This window comes from Gopherus evgoodei, chromosome 3 (assembly GCF_007399415.2).
Source record: "Gopherus evgoodei ecotype Sinaloan lineage chromosome 3, rGopEvg1_v1.p, whole genome shotgun sequence".
NCBI classification, from domain to species: domain Eukaryota; kingdom Metazoa; phylum Chordata; order Testudines; family Testudinidae; genus Gopherus; species Gopherus evgoodei.
Window position 1 is genome coordinate 153,916,423 of NC_044324.1, and position 16,006 is coordinate 153,932,428.

General features: G+C 38.2%; 1 protein-coding gene across 2 annotated transcripts in view; it reads left to right on the forward strand.

Moving 5' to 3' along the window:
• The window catches only part of CNST (consortin, connexin sorting protein), a 119,121-nt gene extending 108,655 nt beyond the window's left edge, over positions 1 to 10,466 (forward strand). For both annotated transcript variants that reach the window (XM_030557040.1, XM_030557041.1), the window contains exon 13: positions 4,804 to 10,466. In XM_030557040.1, the coding sequence (XP_030412900.1) occupies positions 4,804 to 5,009 (206 nt within the window). In that variant the 3' untranslated portion in view covers positions 5,010 to 10,466. The remainder of the gene's footprint in view (positions 1 to 4,803) is intronic.
• Positions 10,467 to 16,006: the final 5,540 nt, after the last annotated feature.

Consider the following 16,006-nt stretch of genomic DNA (forward strand, 5'->3'; position numbering starts at 1 on the left):
CCTTAGTATCTCCTCTTGTGTAGATTGTTTGGAAAACACTGTATTGGGAGTGGGGAGGGAAGAAGAAAACCCACTCCGTTGGGAGTAGAGGCGTAACACTACATTTTAAATTGGTATCAGATGTTTATGAGAATATTAGGGATGTTCTCTTTCCGGAATTGCCACATAGTGTTGAATATTTTATTATCAAAGGAAATTAGTTAGGCAGTGACTTCAACAGATTTTGGAGCAATGCAGCATTTTGTAACCTACCAGACAAATAATTAGAAATATTAAAAAAGGGTCACTTTCAGCATATTAGATCTTGTGACTCCTACTGTTGCACAAACATTAAAATTTTCTGTTTACCAAGAAAGTGCTGGGATAGTTTCTCCCACAATGTATTTTTAACTTGCCATGGGAATTTATCAGTGCATTACCCTGTTACAATTCTGGCATCCAGGGATTTTAAACACATGGGTAAAATGAGTTGAAGCATGGATCAAAATATTGTAACATTCATTGGGCCAAATTCATCTCTGCTGTAAATCCATTGCAAACAATGGAATTAACCACTAGAGCAATTTACTTAGAGATGTGGTGGATTCTCTGTCACCTGAAGTTTTTAAGTCCGAATTAGATGTCTCTCCTAAAAATATGCTCTAGTTCAACCAGAAGTTATGGGCTTGATGCAGGAACTGCTTTGTGCAATTCTATGGCCAGTGTTGCACAGGAATTTAGATGAGGTGCTCATAATGATCCCATATGGCCTTCAAATCTATGAAAACTGACAATGACTGTGGCCCCTTTTTTCCAGGTGGTACTTATGCTGTGTTTTAGTTGTACTGCGTGTAAGGTTATAACTTCTGTTTTTTCTGACAAACTCTAAGTCGTCCAAAAACAGAGAATTTCTTTCTCCTTGTAAAGTCACCTTTTATTAGAACTGGTTCGGAATTTTGCGATTAAACCTTTTTTCATCAGAAAAGCCAGTGCTTTTGAATCTAGGGTGACCAGACAGCAAGCATGAAAAATCGGGACAAGGGGTGGGAGGTAATAGGAGCCTATATAAGAACAAGACCCAAAAATCGGGACTGTCCCTATAAAATTGGGACATCTGGTCACCTTAATTGAATCTGAAGCTTTTAATGGGAACATACCAGTTTCAACAAAAGATTAATCAGGAAATGGTTTCTCAGGTACAGGATGGAATTTCTAGTTCAAACAAGAGATTCCCACCACAAAACACCCAGTAACCCCTGGTTTATGGCACTCACCTGGGGTGTGGGATTCCAAGGCTCAAATCTCTGACCTGTCTGATTTAAAGCAGGGAATTGAGCCTGGGTCCCCACATCCCGGGTGAGTGTCCTAACTGCTGGGCTACAGCATCAGTTTCTCTCTGGCCCAATAACTATTTATGTATACCAACTAGAGCAGCTCTAACAGGCTAGATTGAGAGAGACCCACACCAGAATAGCCAGTAGCCTAGTGGGATGTGAAAGATGCAGCTAGCTCTCTCTTGCTCTCTTTCTTTCATCAAACAACTTTGATCGGTTTTGGTTTTGTCCTGATGTGAAATGGGAACATTTTCAAAATCTCAAATGCTTATGGGATGGGAAAACCCATTTCCTGCCCAGCTCTACCTTTATTGCTGGGAGTTATGTTCCCAGTGCCTAATGGAATCCCTTAGTGAGTAAATATTATCTTATAGTTGTATCCATTTTCATGGTGATAACTAAAAACACTATATATTTTTTTAAAGTTAACATTATTCACTAAAAGCAGCAAAGAGTCCTGTGGCACCTTATAGACTAACAGACGTATTGGAGCATGAGCTTTCGTGGGTGAATACCCACTTCGTTGGAAGGGCATAAGTCTATAAGGTGCCACAGGACTCTTTGCTGCTTTTACAGATCCAGACTAACACGGCTACCCCTCTGATATTATTCACTAAATCAGCAATCTCATGATCTTACATTGTAACTTTTTTCTTTTCTCTTCCCTCTAATATTCGCCTTCTCACTATGTTCTAAGATAGACTGTAAACTCTGAGGGACAGAGACTGTCTTAAATATCTGAAAAGTGCCATGTACCCTTATGGCGCTGTATAAATAACTAATGATGATAATTTTCAAGGTTATCCTTTGCATACTCCCCACTTGTATGGATGTTTGTCCCCCACAGCAGCAGAAACTTCTGGAAAGCAGATCTCTTTGAGGCCACACACATGTCCTCTTGCAGCACCAAAAGTTCAGAGCTTAGGTTATAACAGGTCCATGTAGCTCCAGCTACCTCGACTCCTTCCTTCCAGTGGCTAGGGTAGGAACTTTTCCTGTGCCCAGAGGGATGTTTTGGGTTTATTTTTTTTGGTCAGACTTGTGTTTTTCACTAAATAATTCTTATTGTAAATAATTTTGAATAGTTGTTAGTTTTAGATCGTTTGTAGGGATATTTTAGGTAATTCTGTACTATTGTACAGTTAAATTTCTGAATCAGTACAATCTGAGTTCTAGAGATCAAATTCTGCTCTGTGATTCTGGGGCAACTCCAGACATTGGTACAGAACATTGGAGTTACTAAATAGAATTTGGCCTTGTATTATAAACTGTTAGAATGGATTTACAGTCAATGGTAAGCTTTCTTTTCTGATATCGTATACAATAGCTGTAGCTAAGTCATTTCACTCTTGTACTCTGTTTTAGCTAACCAAAGCAAGTAGTATCCATAAGAATAATATTGTAAATAAGATCTTGCATGGCAGTGGAACTATTCTGAGTCTGTAAAATGTGTATTTTAAGATACAAGCATAATCCTTTCTCTCCAAGAGTCAAATTTTCCTGGCCCAGTATCCACATTTGACACAGGAGCCACTGAAACATTTTGCCTCAAGTAATGTGCCTTTAATCTAGAGAAATCACTGAGAAAATTTCTGTAACTCCTCCTCAGTAGCATGTTTATATTGTACCCAAGATCTCAAACCTTAAAAACTGTCTGGTAGGTTAAAATATATACCTGATAATAAAACAGCAAAGGGAAATGTATGTGCAGCACCACTTATTCGTATGTGATTTTTTTTCCCCCTTCTCTCTATAGCCACAGCAATATAAGGACCTACTAGTGAGAGAGGTGTTGAGCCTCTGCAACTCTATTTAAGTCAGTGGGAGATGCATGGCTATGCCATTTCTTAATATTTAAAAATGCTTCCTAGCCATGTTTCAGCCTTCACATTTATAATATAATCTGGTTTCTAATGCTGTTAGATAAAAGCCAACTATCAGAATTTAGATCTTGGCTAGAAAACAGCTAGAGAAAGGAGGAAATGTCTAACATTTATTCTAGATCTGTTTCTGCTGTCTGTTCCAGGGAGTTTTTACTACAGTAGCACCTAGGCCAGGATTAGTGCACCATTTTACTAGGCACTGTGGAAATTTATAGTAAAACATAGTCCCTGCCCAGAAGAGTTTATAATCCAAATAACAAAAGGGCTAGTTTATATTGCCAAATGGAGCAAAGGGGTTAAAAATGGAAACAGACTTTGGTTATTTTCATTACCTTTATGCAGGAGGGGCAGTAAGAGGTTTTATTAAAAAGTGAAGCATTTTTGTAAAAAAAAAAAAAAAAAAAAATTACAATTGAACAAGCAATTGAAATGCCTGAAAATTTTGATTTTACAATTTACAGCATAAATATCCAAAAATAGAGGTTTTTCTCTGAGAGTCTAGCAAAGTATTATTTTATAGCTATTAGTTGCAGAGCTTAGAACATTCCTGAGGTACAGGATAATTGAAGGGATAAAGGAAAGACTGCAGACAGGGTTCTTGGTTTTTGTTTCTGTTGTCATCACTGAGGACATCTTTACACCGGATATTTAATCCTGTCTAAAATAATGTGTGATTTTTAAACCAATATAGTTATATTGCTGATACACTGGTGTGAACACTCTTATTCCAGTATAAGAGGGCCTTTTTTGGTTTGGCTTATGTCACTTGGGAAGTGATTTAAGCTAAACCGGAAAAAAAAAAAAAACCTCACTTTTATACTGGAATAAGTGTGTCCACCTGGGGATTTATACCTGTATAACTATAGCACTTTAACTACACCAATATAAACTGGTAAAACTTTCCTATGTAGACAAGCCCCAAGTGGCAAACTTTTCAGACTAGAGCTAAAAGATCTCTACTACTTGAACTGAAGGGGAATTCTTATAGCTGGCAATATTGGGATATCCTTTATTCTCAAATGTACCAGCTGTTTGAGAGCAGTGTTGTTGTTAAGCACCAGAAAGGGTTCAGGTTTGTTGCATACAAATGAAAAGACACATTCTCTCCCCCCAAGAGTTTATAATCTTGAGCTGGCCATTTTTCTCCTTGTGAAAAATTTTGAACAGAAACTTTTTATTTGAAATTTTTCATTTGAAATGTATCAGATATTTTTCAGGAAAAAGGCAGTAAAATTGTATGGTGGTAGAACTAAACAGGTGTGTGAGTGTTTGCAGGGTCATGGTCTAAATATGAAAGGACTCAAGAAGAGGACAGGAAAAGAACAGGTGTACAGAATTAAGGTCATATGACTAATGATGGGTTGTCATATTGGTACAGAAACACACACACACACAGGGTTTTTTTTGTTTTTGAATGTACTATAATTTGTAGTAATTTTTTGTCACTTTGACACAGATAGCCACGGTACCTGCCATACTCCCCAATCCTCCAGTTAGACAAATCTCAAATTTCTCCCTAGATTTCATATGGCTAATCTCAATAAGTACAAAGCTTTTATGTGGTCTTTTATTTTGTTCACTGTATGTCATGTATTTTATATTTACAGATGAAGTTGGTGGCGGCTCCTGTGTTTTGCTGATCCTGTTGTGCATAGCAACTGTTTTCCTTAGTGTTGGAGGAACTGCACTGTACTGCACCTTTGGTGACATGGAATCCCCTGTATGTACTGACTTTGCAGCCAACATGGACTTTTACTATACTCAGATATTGCAGGGTGTGGAGGAACTTAAACACTGGGTAGCCTTCACATAGTTGAAATGAGCAGGAACAACACACTGACAGCTTACCAATGATTAACAGAGAGGTTAAAAAAAATTGTGATTTCAAGTTTTCTGTAATATGTGCCATCTTCAGGTGAGGTACAGCTGATGACATAAACCTAACCTTTAAATACTAGTTGAGAAGAACTGTCTAATCTAGTAATCAGGTGGGTAGAAATCAAGTGTGGAGCAGGAGAATAATAAGCAAGATGTCATTGCCTTCACCTTCTGAAACCAAGTGAAGAGCCATTCAACATCTTGGGAAATGAAGAAGATAGAAAACTGATTAGCCTCTACACAGTCTCCCATTGCCACACATTCTAAGCAATCTTTGCAATCTTAATGAAAAGACAATTTTGATTTACAGCTGTTTGCACAAAAGTGTTGCCTTCAGCTATCATGCAATAAGTCTGTGTTTTATGAAAATGTTTCCTTATTTTTCTTTTAAGTCTTAATGTATTTTTTTCATTTTAAATGTCCTGGTGAGCTGTTTAATTATGGGTGGAGTGAGTAGAATGCATTGGCATTTGCAGTGCCCTCATACTATGTTAGCTAAATGGATTGGCCTTATGTCTTTTAAGTGTGTGGCAGTTGTCATGAGTGGGTTAAATCTGAAGGCAGTTTTGCCAGAGTCTCTGGAATTTTATTCCCAAACTTGGGTGGACAGTGCTGGAAATTTGTGGGATTTTTTAAAAAGAAAATTCACTCCCAGCACACAATACTAAGTGTAGGAAATTATTCTTACTAATAATAGTAAAGCCGCTTCGGCCAATGAAAGGGGCATGGGACTAGGAGTCAGGATACATGGGTTCTCTTTCCAGCTTTACTACTCACTTGCAGTGACTTCTCTGCCTCAGTTTCCCCCTCTGTAAAATGGAGATAATGATCTTTGTCCTCTGTAAAATGCTTTAAGATCTACAGATCGAGAATGGTATAGAACTGTCTGGTGTTATTTATAAATGCAAAACGTGCAGAGGTTTTGTTCAACCTGGCATATAGCCAAGATCAGCTGCAAAGTTCAGAACCAAACTTCTCCAGATTTCCACCTCTGAGCTTTACTGAGTCATTTTGAATAAAATTGACTCTATTACACCAAGTCTTGTTCTCAGGGAAAAATCCTCTCTATCTCTGTGACATTTTCTTTTTCCCTGAGATCTTTCAACTCCCTCATATATTCCTATCATTCTTTTTTCATGGAGATCTACTCTCCCTAGATTTTTCTCTTCTTTTCCTATCCAGATCCATGTTGAGGGGAAAAAACAAATAACCAAAAAATATTTTGAGAATATATAGATATTTTCGTTTTTAAAACTTGCAATATTATTTATATGAGAGATCCCTTCTTATTAATTCATCACCCAAACCACAGTATATTAACATGTGAGCTGAAAGTTTCCACTAAAACTATCACCAGTGAAATAGTTTAAAATTGTGATATTTTAGTCCATTAGGATTCATTTTGAACACATGATAGAAATGAACAGAGCAGTTCATACCTCTCCATATTAATTTTTAGTCTCATTCTGTCTGCCGACTTGGGAAGGCAGAATTGTGATAATTTACATTTAAAAAGGTAACTGCAATGAGGGCTCGCAACATAATTTAAAAAAAAAAGATCTTAAATTTCCATGTTTTAGATGTTTCCAATGTGTTCTATGGAAGAGCCCCCAGTGTTGCACTGTATCACATGTATCAGTCAGGAGAAAATATCTGAACTCAGGACCAAATCCTTAGCTGCTTTTACACACCTTCAGAAGGGCCAAAAGAGGATACTGTTCAGAGATACAAGAGTCTTGGAGAACCCATTCAGTAGGATTCCACAGGTAATATTGTCAAAAATAACTAAGTCTCATTTTCAAATGTGATTTAGGCACTTGGGATTTGATCCTGTGCTCATCAAAGTCAATGGCAAATTTCCCGTTGACTTCAATGGAAAGGAGCAGGCTTTTGGAGCCTAGGTCTCACTAAAAGTCAATGGGACATAGGCTCCAAGTGCCTAAGTTGCTTTTGAAAACAGGACTTGGGCATCTCAGACACTTGATGCGTTAGAAAATTTTACTCTAAATGACATTATGCAATACAGAGGTCACCACAACAGAGGTGGCTGAAATCCTGGCTCCACTTAAGTCAATGGCAGGATTTCACCCTTGGTACTAACTCCCCATGGAATGGGGATATGTACGAGGCATCGTCTGAGGACCTGTGTTGTTATAACATGGCATAAGTGGAGAGCAGCCATCTGTAGCTGCTTATGCTATCTTTATTTGACAGTAACTGGAAGTGACCCAGCTGCGCAGGTGCCCCAGGTCACATGGGTTGCAGTCACAGATGAGGATTCCCTCATAGTTCCTTCACGCAAAGCAGTTTTTACTCTGGCTTTGCTCCCAGGACTGAGGTGTGAGTCATTAGATATACCTTGTTGTTTTTCAATCTGTGCAGAAACAAATTTACTTTTAAATTGTAATAATGCATTATTTTAAATGAACTGCCATTTTTAGCTGGTGCATGGTGCTTCGTCTATATAGGGGAGAGAGACACTGACAAGATAGCAAAAGGCAAAGTTGGTCCCTAGGCCCTTTGCCCTCGCCGTGGCCAGAATATGGCAGCTGCTTCTGCTAATGGCATAATGGACTAGCCAGTGGAGGAGCCCTGAGGTGAGTGTTAGTATGAAATGATTCCTCTTCCTTCTCAGGATACAGTATGCTTGGGGGCTCCAATTCACTCCACCCAATATTTTAAATGCTTACTAGAGTTGTATGATGGAGTATGTCCAGGTTTAGGCATTTACTGTATAAAGTAACATGAAGTGAAATCATCAAGCTATCACTCAGAATTAGAACGTGATCATGCTTGCTTGCATTTGCAGGTGGATTGTCCCTCTAGTAAGTTTGACTATTCCTAATGTACTCTCATGCTTAAGTGTTCTGTTTTTAAGTGAAAGTTGAAATCACTATTTTCCAGAAAAAAATTGCATGTGTGGTTTTTGTTTTTAAGTACCCCATCTATGAGGCTCGGTTGACTTACACCTTAGGAAGCCTCATTTACACCTTTATATTATAACTAGCAATTTAAAATGTCTAGATTAATGCAAAACTTTTGCTTTCTAAATGAAATATGAGAACAATAATTTCTTTTTTTTCCCAAGAAGGGCCTTCTGTTTTACGGTATTGTAATGCTGGGTTAATCTAAAAAGAGAAATGAACAGTCACTTTTATATCCTAAAATGTTACTGGCTGGATCAGTACATCACTTTATGTCTGAGTTTATTTATTTAATTCCCGTTGATTTTAAAGAAATTCTCTTATTTTCCTGGGTTGTTTTTTTTTTTTGTTTTTTTTGTTTTGTTTTGTTTTTTGTAAGCTGCTGATGGAGTGTTGATAAGCATGCACTCAGTTGTTACAGCATTTATAATTACTGTGCCGTTAGCGTGTTTTTGAGTTTGTGTATCTTTGCATTCACTGTTAAGCATATTAAGTTTATGTTTAAAGCACCAACTGTTCATTTCAACTCTTAAAAAAAAACACCAATAACCTGGTTTAAATATCTGTGCACCCAGCCACCAAAAACTTCAAGAGTTAGAGATAAAAATATTTATTTAAAAGTATATCAGATACAGAGATCAAAGATCCTTATACTTTAGGTTCATATTATTACAAAACTATTTTAAAGCTGTTCTATTGTAAATTTTAAAGAGCTAAAAGACAAGGTAATTTTAAAAAGCAGCTCACTTTGCACTTGCTGGCTCAGACCCTGCACTGTGCCTGGATGCTTTGTGCTGCATTGCGAGTGCAAAGCCACTCCAGAGTTGGCATAACTGGCCACAAGAGGATCCCCAAGGATAGGATGATCCTTTAGTGGCATAGAGACAGTGTAACTTCCTCTACGCTGCCCCTCTCTCTGCCCTGTTATTTATGCAAAGAGTGTGGCTGGAAACTATGACCAGACAGACCAGACAGTTTTCCAGCTGCTCCAATTTATGCCAAGGTACCAGACCAGCACAGAAGCAGCCTGGGATTGGAAGGAGTGCAAAGGTCACCTTTGCACACACTGCCCTCAGCTGTAGCCCAGCATCTGAGCCTGGACTGAACCTTATTCAGATTCCTTTGTAAAATGCAGATGGTACTAATTCTTGTTCTACATGACAATTCTATTAGCAGAAATAGCTCACATGGTTTATGGTGCATTATCAAATGCTTGGTTAAGAACATAGCAAAAGTACCTATACTTGGAGGTCAAAACAGTTTGTGGGTAAGGCCAGCTGGGTGGCCTTCCTGCACATTCTATTCTATTTAGATTGTTACACACCATCCATCTCTGTCGGAATGGTTAGGACCCTGCAGTCTGGTAAATCCAAACTAAAGGGAAACGTCAATTCAGGAAATTACTCTTCTGTCTGAAGATTTTGTAGCTAGTAACAAGCAATGACTGAGATTACTGTAACAGAAAGAAATGAGGGGGGGGAAGTATTTGTATACTTTGTGCATATGATAGCCAATTTCTGTTAGTCCTCCCCTCTGTTGTTTGTAGGCATGTTCTACATAGAAGCAGGGAAGAGACAAAATAGGACTATGCAATGGTAAATCCATAACAACTGGCAGGGGGATTCAGTGGCTGGTGTAGTATTTAAAACTACTTGAAACTCTTTTCTTAAAATATGACTAGATTTCAACTTGACAGTGTCCCTATAAGGAAAAATTGTGTGATCATTCCTCTGAAGGCATATTTTCAGCTGCCTCCCCATTCCACCTTTCTCAGTAAGTGTGTCTGAAATCTTGCAGATACCTTCGTTCTGTTGCTTTGGTGCCTGGAAGAAGGATGTGTAATCTTGACAGCCAACACTGGGAAAGAGAAGGCCACTACAAAATAGAGGAAAATTGTTAGTGAAGCTCTGAGGAATGGAGGACAGGCTTGAAATTTCAACAAGTCAAATGAGGTTGAAATTTGGATTTCTTACAAGACCAGGGAACATTCCACTCAATGTCTAAAAGGGCTGCTACCCTCATGAAAACATTGTTGCCTAATTCTGTCAACCAAGACTATTTGAAGGCACTAGCTACAATCTATAACAAATCTAACACGAGCCTCCTTTGGCAAAGGAAGGCAATAACTGTATTTGAGATCATCAGCCAAGCTTGTAAATTAAATACTGTAGCAAAAAAATAAAAAATAAAAATAAGAAGTGTCCCAGAGAAAACGTCTAATCCTTTTTGGATGTTGTGATTTGTAAAGATATAGAGAGAGGGATTGGCTATGGAATGAAAAGAAATAGGAAATATTTCCACTGAGAGTTTCAGGAACTATCCTAAACCAGGCCTGTGGATTAAGAGTTGTTTGTTGTTTTTTGAGGATTTTTTATTAATCCAAGAACGCTTGTTTTGTAGGTTTCAGAGTGGTAGCCATGTTAGTCTGTATCAACAAAGACAACCAGAAGTCCGTGTGGCACCTTAGAGACTAACACATTTATTTGGGCATAAGCTTTTGTGGGCTAAAACCCACTTCATCAGATGCATGGAGTGGAAAATAAAGTAGCAGGTATATGTACTTGTTTTGTAAATAGCTTTACTGCATTTGTCACTCACCTTGAGTTTTTCCTCTGTTCTGGCAATTTACTAAATCCCTTGACTCTTGTTTGCTAAATGAAAAGCCATGCTTCTAGACTAAACTAAATTGGTTTTTAGCACCATAATTTAATTTTAATCCGTCATTCTGAAATCAAATTGGCAGATTGTAACTTTGCAGTGTTCAAATGACATACCAGGGCCCCATCCTGCTCTTGTTGAACTGAAAGTACGGTAAAACGAAAACAAAAATATCTAATGATTTCAATAGGAGCAGATTGCAGTATTGCCAACCCCAGGTGCTCAAAAAATCATGAGTCAGACTTGAAAGTTTGGCTCAAAAATAATGAGATTTTAAAAACTTTAAAAGGTGGGGGTTTATTTTATCTGCCTCTGGTTGTTGAGCCTTTAGGGTTCATGTTTTAAAGTTTTTCTTCCAACTTTGAAGGCTGAAAACTAACTAAGTGGAGATTCTTATGTAATCACATGAATCCTGGATCTGAGGCTTTAAGAAAACACCAAATATCACCAGATTGACAGTTAAGTCATGAGAGTTGGCAACAGTCCTACATATGCTTTGTCCATTTGTAAGCATTTTTTGCTATTTTAAACAATTTTCAAACAGACAATGATTAGATGGTTCCAGGATAGGGAATAATAACCTTTCACCATTGGATCAGTGGTCTGAATCTGACCGAAGAGCGTTGATAATTGTGGAGAACTGGCAGGCTTGTGGAACTGGGTAAGTGATCTTTTGTCCAAAGGTGAATACTAAATCTACATCTTTGGCCCAGTCTGTGCATACACAAGTTGCATTATTTAACTGAGGGGGGAGGGTTGTTGCTCTTTGTTCCTTGCTCATTGCACACACTCTTTGCATCCCTCCATTTCCTCCGTACAAGCTACCGCTATACCACTTTCCCATCCCCATGAGCAGTGGGTATAAGAGGCTAGGGGAGGCTAAGCCTCCCCAAACAAGGAGGGAGCAAAGATGTGTGGGTGGAGGGGAGCCTTGGGGGAGGGGTGCCACAATCCTTTTTAAAAAAATTGTTTTAATTACCACATACCAATTTCTCCTTTTTGTGCACATTTATTTTACGCCTTTATAGACTTAATGTAAGTATTTTTGGACACTATATATAAAAATAAATGCCAAAGGAAGCCTAATGTTCAATTTTAACATCCTTTTTTAACATCTCAAGGTTTTAGACATTGCATCGAAAAGAAATGCAATGAAGAAGCCATTATTATAATTTGTCTTTCATTTTACTAAACTTGAAGATCCTGTTCATCCTTACCTGGATTATTGTTGAATATGAACCAGTATTCACTTTTTGCTTTCCTTTTTGAAACACTTACAGGAAAAAAAATGTTTTTCATTTAGTAGCCATGGAGAAAATGAAAAACGTGCCAGAGATCAGAAGGGTGTGATTGGTACAGAACATAGTTGCTTTATGTCCAGGGAGATATTGGTCAGTTTCAATGGAAGGTCTGGTTCTGCATTGAGGTTCGTCTTGGATTTGGTTTTTAATGGTGATCAGGGCAGAAAAACCAGCTTCACAAAGGTACATAATGCTGAGAGCATCCAGAATGTCAAGAGCTCTGCCTGATATCACACCTCCTCTCTCCTTTTCAACTAAAAGTCACTGAATTCAAGCTTGAGCCACCATCAGATGACAGTTCAGTCAACTTTTCCTTGTCCTTTGCCAAGAAGCAATCTGGCAGGGTGTCTTCTATTGAAAAGGGGTCCCTGATCCAATTCTCATTTGTTACACTGTCTGGACAGTACTCATTAAACTTGATTACCAGATTCAGGCACTGTTTTTTCATGTCAGCAATGAGGTCAGAATGAATTTTCAATATGGGAAATTTTCCACGTTTGGGAGTGATTTGCAATTTCTCTTTTCTTTTTCTTGTGCTATAAACTGCAGTGTCTTTATCATTGCCTTTGTGTTAAAAGGTGTCGTTTTCAGCCTCGGTACCTGGCATTCATTTCATGGAGATGTGTGAACAAGTCAGCTAGATAAGCTAGTCTTGACAGGCTTAATTCACCCACAAAGCAATCAGCACACTCAAAATTAATTAAGGAAAAAATGTACTTCAGAATGGAGTTCGGAGACCAGACATCTTACCATGCAATAGCAGTTTTGTATGGAGAAGGTGTTGGTGTTCACTTCTTGTTTCAATGCACAAAACAAGTGTGAGTTCAGTGCTTGTGCTTTAATAAAATTAAACATCTTTACAGCATGATGGAGAATGATTTTCAGATCAACAGGCATTCATAGGTGTTGTAACTAGGGTTGCTGGGGGTGCTCCTGCACCCCTTGGCTTGAAGTGGTTTCTTTCATATACAAGGTTTACGGTTTGGTTCAAGTGGCTCTCAGCACCCCCACTATAAAAATTGTTCCTGCACTCCTGCGGGCATTTATGAACTGAGTGAACTTAGCCTAAAGAGCCACTATTTTATTTTTTGCCAAAACATCACCGAATTTCCTGGTCATTGCACTGGTTCACATTCTTCATCACTCAGAGTAAATCCAAATGAAGAGTGTTAGACAGTATGATATCAAATCTTGCACTATTTATTACTTGTAGCAGGAAGTCTACCAGCAGTGCCTAGACTGATGCAATCTGCATGCATAGACAAATGGGAAGTCTGAGAATGTGAGAAAAATGGAAAAAGGTTTGGAACTAATGCCCATGAGCTACTTGCATTCAGTGTAATAGACAGTGAATTCACAGAATAAAAGTTCTGAAACATTAAGGTATCTACACAGTAAAGCCCAGAGGAAGAAAGTAACAAAATCTGTCCATGTGGAAAATAGCAGCATTGTTCTGAAGAATCCCATAAATACATACTAACTATAGCTGGCCTGAAAAAGAAGAATGCAAGCAGAAAATGGCCAGTGTGGCTTCCAAAAGATCTGAGGTTTTAAAAATAAAATAATAAATGAAAAGAGCAGATATAGCTATACAAGAATGCATATGGAAAAGGTAAGGACTGAGTTAATGCTAAGCAAGAGGGCAGAAGGGAATAATAATGAACTTTCATTAAAGCTTATCTGAAAATAGTAGACAGAAAAAAAACCAAACTTCTTTTTGTCCATTTGTTTTCATTTTCTGTCAAGCCCCCTACAGCTGACTGGCAAATTGCCACTTAAAATTATTTGATGAACACTCAGATGCTTTAACAGTATGTGTCATTTAAAAAAAAAAGAATCACATTTTCCAACCAGCTCTAGCTTTTATAGAATTATAAGAGAAAGAAAGAAAAATTAGAGAAAGTAGTTCAGTAAATAAGGAAATAAAGGGTGTGTGTGGAGGGGGTGGGGGTGTGACATGACATTTAAAGTACTTGCTGAAGTCACACAGCAAATCAGAGGCAGAGCCTGGAATAAAACCCATTAATCCTGTCTCCTGTTCCAGACTTCTAGATCATACCTTTTCCAGGACTGGGTATGAGTCCACTGATAAGGGAAGGTGAAAGGACAACCTATAGTTGGTGCAACATCCTTCGACTCAGTTGTATGTGGTACACTTTCTGTATTTTTATATTTAGTTAACCTCTGTGTGACCTTGAAAGAAATTTAATATGGTAAGGGAATTTCTTTTCCAGCCTATGGCACTAAATCTAAATGCCATTCTTGTTTAATAAGTAATGTAGTGAGCATACCCATAGCAACTGATGCTGTTTACGTATATTAAAACAAATTGCATTGGCAAGCTACATGGGGATCCTGCCATCAGGGCTCTGTGGGGCTAGTTTTTATATTCATTTTATAGTTCACTATCTGGCCCTTACTATTTTTGTCCTATCAGTTGGGGGAAAATACAAATAATAAATAGAGAAGGCTCTATCAAGAAGTTCTGCTTAAAAATCAAAAGCATTTTTGACTCTCAGTCTTCATCTCACAACTCCGTCAATCTGGGTGGAATCCCCTGCATGTTCGAAGAGGGGGAATTCATTAGTGCAAAATTGAAACAATGAAGAAATAATTAATGTTATTCCATCTTTCACTAGACTACTTCTCCCAGCAAAAGTTCTCCTGAAGCACTGAAACATTTTGACCATAAAATAAATGTCTTTGTCACTGTCTGGCTACATGAACTGCACAAATATTTCAAATATATTCCCAGTCCCTCAAATATGCTTTTAACACCCTAATTTCAATTTTTTTTATTGTTGAAAGCTCTCTGTAAATTGAAAGCCAGGAGAAAATTAAAGCAGCAGTAAACTATTATTTTATAAGCATGACATGCACTGCACTTCCTCATCTCTGAGCCAGTTTGCTGGTGAATAATGGCCCTGTGGCATACCTACAATGTCAAAATAAGACAGCCATTAGCAATAAATGACTCATCCATGGTAGAGCAACACCATTACGAAGAGCCACCCATATCAGCTAATGTAGTAAAATGAGGAAACTTATTTACCATGAACTGGTTGATCAGTGTCGCTCAGAGGAGGCCACCTGCAGCCCACCAACTCTACTGGCTCAGTCTAGCACATTGCTCATCTCTGCACCGGAACATTTCACAGCTATTCTTCCACAGAACAGTGCGGCCAAAGAGGCAAACTTTTTTTTTTTTTTTTTACTCCTTTTATTGCTGTATGTAGAGCTGAGCAGAAGCAGAAGGTGATGAGCCCATCACAAACCAGATAAAATGTGTAAAGGCCTTTATGGTTTGGTCAGAAGAATCTTCTTTAGCCTCTGTTTCCATGCATTACCCTTATACTAGAGATTGGCTGGGATGTTCCAGCTGAGAGTCCTTAGATTTCTATGTCTAGGGAAGAGACTTCTCAGTGCAGGGCTCTTTGCTCCACTTTACAACTGTAGCCATTGTGTCTCACAAGCAAGATATTCTCCTAGCAGGAGGACAAACAGCCTCCTCTAGGACCAACCCCAATATTACTGTGTTGATGGGCCAACACAGGACAAATGTACCTTAAGCAGCTATTCCCCTCCTTCTGTCCAAAATCCTAATGTTACACTTCTGTGATGAGCTGTTGTTCTAAGGCGTGAATTGTGAATGCTAAATTGTATTATACCGTTCAGTCATGAGGTGGCGCTGTGTAAAATACTTTATTTAAACTAAACTCACCAACACCTGGCAGAGCATTAAAGAATATGATGAACACATCTGTGTATAAACAAGCGCTGTAGCCAATCCATATCTGGTACAGAAGCACATGACATAGTGTTAGGAGTAAACTAAGAACAGAAACAGAAGAAAAACAGCAGCACAGGTTACAGACAGAAAGAACACAGCAACAAAGGTGGTAGGATCTCATCAATATGTCACTCTTCAATTTCCAGAGAACTTCAGCTTTGACAAACTTTCACAATGGGCAGACTAGAAAAAGTATTTACCAAGATTCTGAATTACAAACAAACTCTACAAAAACTGGAGATACACAGGTATAATCTTT